At 33.4% G+C, this 6,591-nt stretch overlaps 1 protein-coding gene across 1 annotated transcript; it reads left to right on the top strand.

Moving 5' to 3' along the window:
* Window positions 1–868: 868 nt before the first annotated feature.
* Window positions 869–2,769, top strand: LOC118033388 (RING-H2 finger protein ATL43). The gene has a single exon (XM_035038347.2). The coding sequence runs from the start codon at window positions 1,358–1,360 to the stop codon at window positions 2,660–2,662; it is 1,305 nt and encodes a 434-aa protein (XP_034894238.1). The 5' UTR covers window positions 869–1,357; the 3' UTR covers window positions 2,663–2,769.
* The last annotated feature ends 3,822 nt before the right edge of the window (window positions 2,770–6,591 follow it).

The following is a 6,591-nucleotide window of genomic DNA, read 5'->3' as shown; positions in this document are numbered from 1 at the left end:
TGATCTTTTAAATAATATTTGAAACTCTTTTTAAATCGTATTACTATATGTAAGGTTTTCACAATCAATACTATTTGAGAATCTGTGAAATATTTTTTCTAATTCACATAAGATGGTGAATTCTCTTTTAATCACTCAAATACCTTTATATATTTAATGTTATACTTAGTATTTGTCTGTTTGTTACTCTTGATTATCACAATATATAGTTAGAATTAAAACATATCATTCTCTTTACAAGATATCTTGGTGATATTAAGTATAAAAATCACTTACACAACTCTTGTATGAACCTTTTTATAAATACAAATGATCTATTTATATAGCATCCTCATGCGGGTCAATTCATTATATATATTATCTAACAAATATCTATCTATTAGTTTTAGGTATTATTACAAATGATCTATTTATATAGCATCCTCATGCGGGTCAATTCATTATATATATTATCTAACAAATATCTATCTATTAATTTTAGGTATTATTCATATCTTAACTTATGTAGCTTATTATTAGGGTGGTGTGCACATTGTCCAAGACTTATCACTTAGAGATAAGATTTATATATGAATCTAAATATCCACATTTAAGTTGTGAAAAGATTAATAACACACCCAAATATATATGATTAGGTGTTTTGGTGTGTATGTGTGTGCACAAGACTGAAATGGATTGAAGTTGAATTTCATTTATCTAATTTTCCCATAAAAGATATTATTTATTTTTAAATTTTAATTGTGATTCAATTGTTACGAAGCAACGAAAAAAAAGAATATCTAAAACAAAAGAGGGGGTAAAAGTTGAAACCATATAGTATAACTATGTTAATTTCAAGACATGAGCCCGGCATTCACACTTTCAGGTGGGATGAGGGAACCGTGTTTCATGATCTGTCGAGGTGAAGCATCGAACATGCGTCACGTGTTTGGCTCCTGTCTTTTAAGACCCATGTTTCGGAGATTTGAGGTTGAAATCTCTTTCCAACCAGCAAGCTAGCTGCCTCTCTCCTGCGTGTTCACTTGTTTCATCTCTCTCTCTCTCTCTCTCTAAGAACTCTCCCTTTTAACTCTTTTTAGAGACGATAGGCCGTTACAAACTACAAATTAAGTTCAAGCTATTCGGTTGTTGATATGGTTCATTTGTTATTTCTGATGGGTCTGTCTCCATCTCTGAAGGTAATTTAAGAGAAGGGAGCTGTGAGTATTTTAACGATATCTCAACCAGGTGAGTTAGAAGCCTTTGCCTCGTCTTCTTTGTGTTCTTATCTAAGCCCATTCCACAGAATCTCGCCGGAAAACAAACCTCCTTTTCCGGCCCAAGAGTCTCAAGCTTCCCACCATCTCCAGGAGGACACATGGGCGCTTTCAACAAAGCGTCATCAATCTTGTTCATTTTTCTTGCTTCGGTTTTCTCTAATTGTTTTAGACCCTTATTTGCAGACATTATTGGAGACATTATCACACCATTAAACCCACCTACACCTCCTCCGCCCCTTTCACAGTCAAATATTAGTAGACCAAATGAGACACCATTCAGGACAAGCATAGCCATAATCGTAGCCGTTTTAACCACCATATTTTCCGTTACCTTTCTCTTACTGCTCTATGCCAAACACTGCAAGCGTGGAAATGGTAACGCTATCAGCGTTGCGGGTTACGACATTAACGATCCGAATGTAAGAGCAGCAAGAAAACACTCAGGGATCGACCGAGCGGTAATCGAGTCGCTACCAATATTTCGGTTCAGCTCACTTAGAGGGCAAAAGGAGGGACTAGAATGCGCTGTTTGCTTAACAAGATTCGAGCCTACAGAAGTTTTAAAATTACTTCCCAAATGCAAACATGCATTCCATGTCGAATGCGTGGATACTTGGCTTGACGCTCATTCAACATGCCCTCTTTGTCGCTACCGAGTGGATCCAGAGGATGTTCTGTTGATTGGAAACGATGTTAACAATATCAATTACAACAATGCAGAACAAGATCCTGAATTCTTGGACATTGAAAGCGGAAAACAAGGAGACGGTTCCACCGCCGCGTCTCCAGGATTCCGGCGAATTTCAGGCAGGCATTCTTCGGCTGGTGAGAGGGTGAGTAGTTGGTTCCAGCACAAGTTAGGAGTTGTTCCTGCTGCGACGTCGTTTAGAAGGTCCCTGGACAGTTCGAGTTCGAGAAAGAAGAATATCGAGTCTGCGTCCGTGACCGTTGGATGTTTTGATCGCGGCGGCCATAGAAAGGATGGGCTTCTCTTGACCATCGACGATAAAACAAGATTAGAGCATAGGATAATCGTCTCAGGTGGGTTCCACCAGAGATGGAGCGACGTACAGCCGTCAGATCTACTTTATCTACGGTCAGAAATGATATTAAGTGACAGCCGTAGATTGTCGACAACGTCGGCCTCGGCATCAGTGAATCTGCAGCTGGACTTGGTAGGGGATGGGAGGCACCGGAATGGGACTGGTGGCAGTGGCAGAAGTGTAATAAACACAAGAAGCATGTCCGAATGCACGGGTTTGAACAGGTTTGCGAGCCGAAGCAGTAATAACAACAATCAAGAGGGACAGGTAGCTGGGGTTATTTCGAGATGGTTGGCTTGGATTTCTTCTCTCTCACAGCCAGCAGTACGGTCAGACCGTACTGCCACTTCAGCTTCTTAGCATTGTTTTGTTTTATACACGATGGGATAAGAATAATAATAATAATACTGCAATTAATTATTAGGAGGAGCATGGAAACAAACACCGTAGATTTTCGTTTTTTTTTTTTTTCTTTTTAAAAAAAACTAGTGGAGTGGTGGCAGCAACACAACAGGAAATTATTGTTAGCGAGGGAGCGGGGCAAGCAGGTTTTTGTCTTGCTTTTACCTTTTTTTTTAAGTTATAATAATTTTTATGATTTTTTTTTTATAACTTAGTACTCCTAATTTTGAAAATCATGAGTTAATTCATTGATTGTAATTGGTGCACTATCATAATAGTAATAAATATAATCGAATATTAAAAATAATAAATATATTTTTTACAAATAAAACCAATATTATTTGAATATATTATTATTTTTTTGAAAGGAAAGATAGCAAATAAACTCCAGTAAAGTTTAATAATTGAATATAAATAGAATCGGGAAATAGGAGCACATGGATGGAAGAAGAATGTCCAGGTACAGCTGTTATACGGTTCCCTGAAAGCATTACAGTATTTTGTCTGTTTGCTGGAGGCTTTTTGGAGGATACAAACGGCGGGTATTGGAAGTTGATTCTTCAGTAGCCACTCTCCGGAAGCCTTCTACACTGTCCAATAGAGTATTAGTAATTTGTACATATTAGAAGACAAAAGCTCCCAAGCACTTGAAAAGCTCTATTAATTTATATTAAAACTTAAAGCATGTTCTTTATTATCACTTTGAATTCTCTAACTTAATTGTAAATTACTTAAGTGACCATATGTTTATTTTGAAAGGAATACTTAGCATTAAGTTAATTCTCTTGTTTTGCATGTTTATTGTTTTTTTTTTTTTTAATATCACAATGATTTGGCCAATGAGATATTCAAATCAAGCTTATTATGGGTAAACCAAAGGTATAGACATGTTGGGAATCATGTAAGAACCAATAATCTAATATTCATTTACTTTAATTTTTAACAAAATCAACATGATTTGGCCAAAAATAGATTTCGACTATGAAACCAAACAATATGATTTAAAAGCATTAAAACATGTTATTGATGTGAATTAACTATATATTATTGACTAATCAAGTCCATGGAATAGTTCTGGACAAATAAATGGACCAAAATTATTCCAAATCATGTAGTTAAAGCAATGTTCTTCGTATACGAAGAACATTGCCCAACCAAAAACCCAACAACATACCTATAATACAACCATTGTCAAGCCTTCAAAACTGATTTTTTTTACCCAACAGGTCACACTAACATACACAAATATATTTAAATGAGAAGCACTAACAAAAAAAATATCAAAACACCAAAATCAAGCTTGAGGTATCAAATCTAATTCAACAACTTAACACAACTTAAATGTTCATGTAATATGGATTCAAAATTGGCTTTTTGAACCCATTTTGTGCAAGAACATGCATAGTAAAGCCAATGTAAACACCCTTGCATTAACATGCATATGCTAAGTCAAAACACAAACTAAAACAACATTATATATATATATATATATATATATAAACTTAAAACAACAATAAATATGTTTCAAAACATATTATTGACTAATCAAGTTCAGGGAATAGTTCTGGGCAAAGAAATGGACCAAAATTATTTCAAATCATATAGTCAATGCAATATTCTTCGCAAGAAAGTGAAGAACATTGCCTAATCAAAAACTCAGCAACATGCCCAGAATACAACCACTGTCAAGCCTTCAAAACTGACATTTTTTTGCTTATAAAACATGTTTTTTTTTTTAATCTCAACAGGTCACACTAACATACAAAAATATATTGGAATAAAAAACAGTAACAAAAAAAAACATCAAAACACCAAAATAAAGCTTGGGGTATCAAATCTAAATACAACTTAACACAACTTAAATGTTCATGCAATATGGATTCAAAATTGGCCTTTTGAACCCATTTTGTGCAAGAACATGCATAGTAAAGTCAAGGTAAACACCTTTGCATTAACATGCATAAGCTAGGTCAAAACACAAACTAAAACAATATTATATATATAAACTTAAAAACAACAATAAATATGTTTCAAAACATTAAAAAAAACTTTAGAAATAACAACACTAAATGAAAATCACAACATCAAAGAAGTGAATACAACATCATTTATTAAACATTTCAAAACTCTTTGCTATGCTTGTAAACATAAATATAAAACAAAATAAAAAAACCAACTAAAACAAACCATTAGGGGTTGATTTTAGATTAGAAAGGTACCTAGGATAGTTACTCCTATGTTCTTTTTTTTTTTCTCACTCATTTTCCTTTGATTGTAAGGGGTATTTATAGAATTTTTGGGATGATTTTAAATTTATTCTTAACCCTTGATCTTAAGGGAAGGATTTTGAACCCTTAATAAGAACACATAAGAAGCTTTTGAGTGTGAACACACAGGAAAAAAACTAGTTTTTTTACACAATTGGATTTCACCCCTGAATGACTGAGTTGCCCACTTTCAAGGCTTTGTCGGGTTAATTATGACGTCATCGTCACTTGCGACTACTTGGAGTTGGTAGAGCGGGTGCACACCATTCATTTGAATCCAATATGACTCAATTTGAAAGTTTGTAGCTCTACATTTATTCGTATGAAATTGCCAACTCAACCAGCCAAAACTGTTAGAGCTATTTGGGTTGCCTACTTTCGAGGCTTCTTCGAAGTAATTCTGATGTCATTGTAGCCTATGACCACCTAAAATTGGTAGATGGGATGCACACCTTTCATTTGAATCCACTCTTGCTCAATTAGAAGGTTTGTAGCTCTACATTCATTCGTTTAAAGTTACAAACCTAATTAGTCAAAATTGTAAAAAACAGAGGCCAAGGTGATCGAATGATGTGTCACTCATCTTCTCTTCTTCAAGTTTGAACGACACATTGTTTGTGTGAGATTAGAGTTTTTAATTTAGGATATGAAAATTGTAATCGAGTCCTTATTCTTTCAATTTTTTTAATTGCACCCTTAATTGTCTTTATAATTTTAATTTCTTGCAATTTCATTAACAATAAACTTAATTGCTAGTCTTTAAGTTGACCGTCTTTTTCATTTTAGTCCTTAGTTCTGAATTTATGTATTTTAGCCCTCAATTGACCAAACAACTTCCAATTTCTTCGATCCAACCCATGATCAGCCCCTACATTCTTGCATCTTTTCCAATTTGGTCCTCGGTTTTGGATTTCTTCAATCAAGTTCTTAATTCTCCATCAAACTTTTATATTTATGCAATTAAGCTCTTGATTTGATCAAATTAATCTTAAAAATTTCAATTCGACCCTTAAATTTTAACTTCTTCCAATTAAAACCTAAATTGACTTAAAAAAATAAAATTTTCTTGCAATTAAGCTCTTTATAAATTCAATTAAACCTAGAAAAATTCCAATTGAACCCTTAAACATCTACTTTTGAATTTATCTTCTCAAATTGAATTTTCTTTGCCAATAAAGCTTTTCTTAAGCATTCTGGTATATACTGTTGAATTTTTCAATGTTGCATATTTGATCCTCCTTAACCAATTTTCAGCAATTCCTTAGGTGTTCTGGTATATTTTTCTTACTGATATATACATATTTTTTATTTTCTTCTTTTTTTGTATTTTCTTTTTTCTTTTTGCTTATATGGGGGGCCTAAAAAATAGTAACAATATATACCCTCTTTTTACAATACTTATGGGGCAAAGACTTATTAAGTGCTTTACATAGTACATGTTTGTAAAGACAAATAAATTATTCTTCAAAACTAAACTTCTTAAAGCTTTTAGTTTGATTGATTTAAAACCTTGTTTATAGCTCTTCCAACCTAATTTTTATCCACAAACCTTCCAAATATTCAACATCACAACAATAAGATTTATCAAAAATCAAGTTTGCTTTCCATAATTTCTAAACT

This window comes from Populus alba, chromosome 15, assembly GCF_005239225.2.
Source record: "Populus alba chromosome 15, ASM523922v2, whole genome shotgun sequence".
Lineage (NCBI taxonomy): Eukaryota > Viridiplantae > Streptophyta > Magnoliopsida > Malpighiales > Salicaceae > Populus > Populus alba.
Note: the sequence above shows the minus strand (reverse complement) of the source record. Positions and strands in the feature narration are given on the sequence as shown.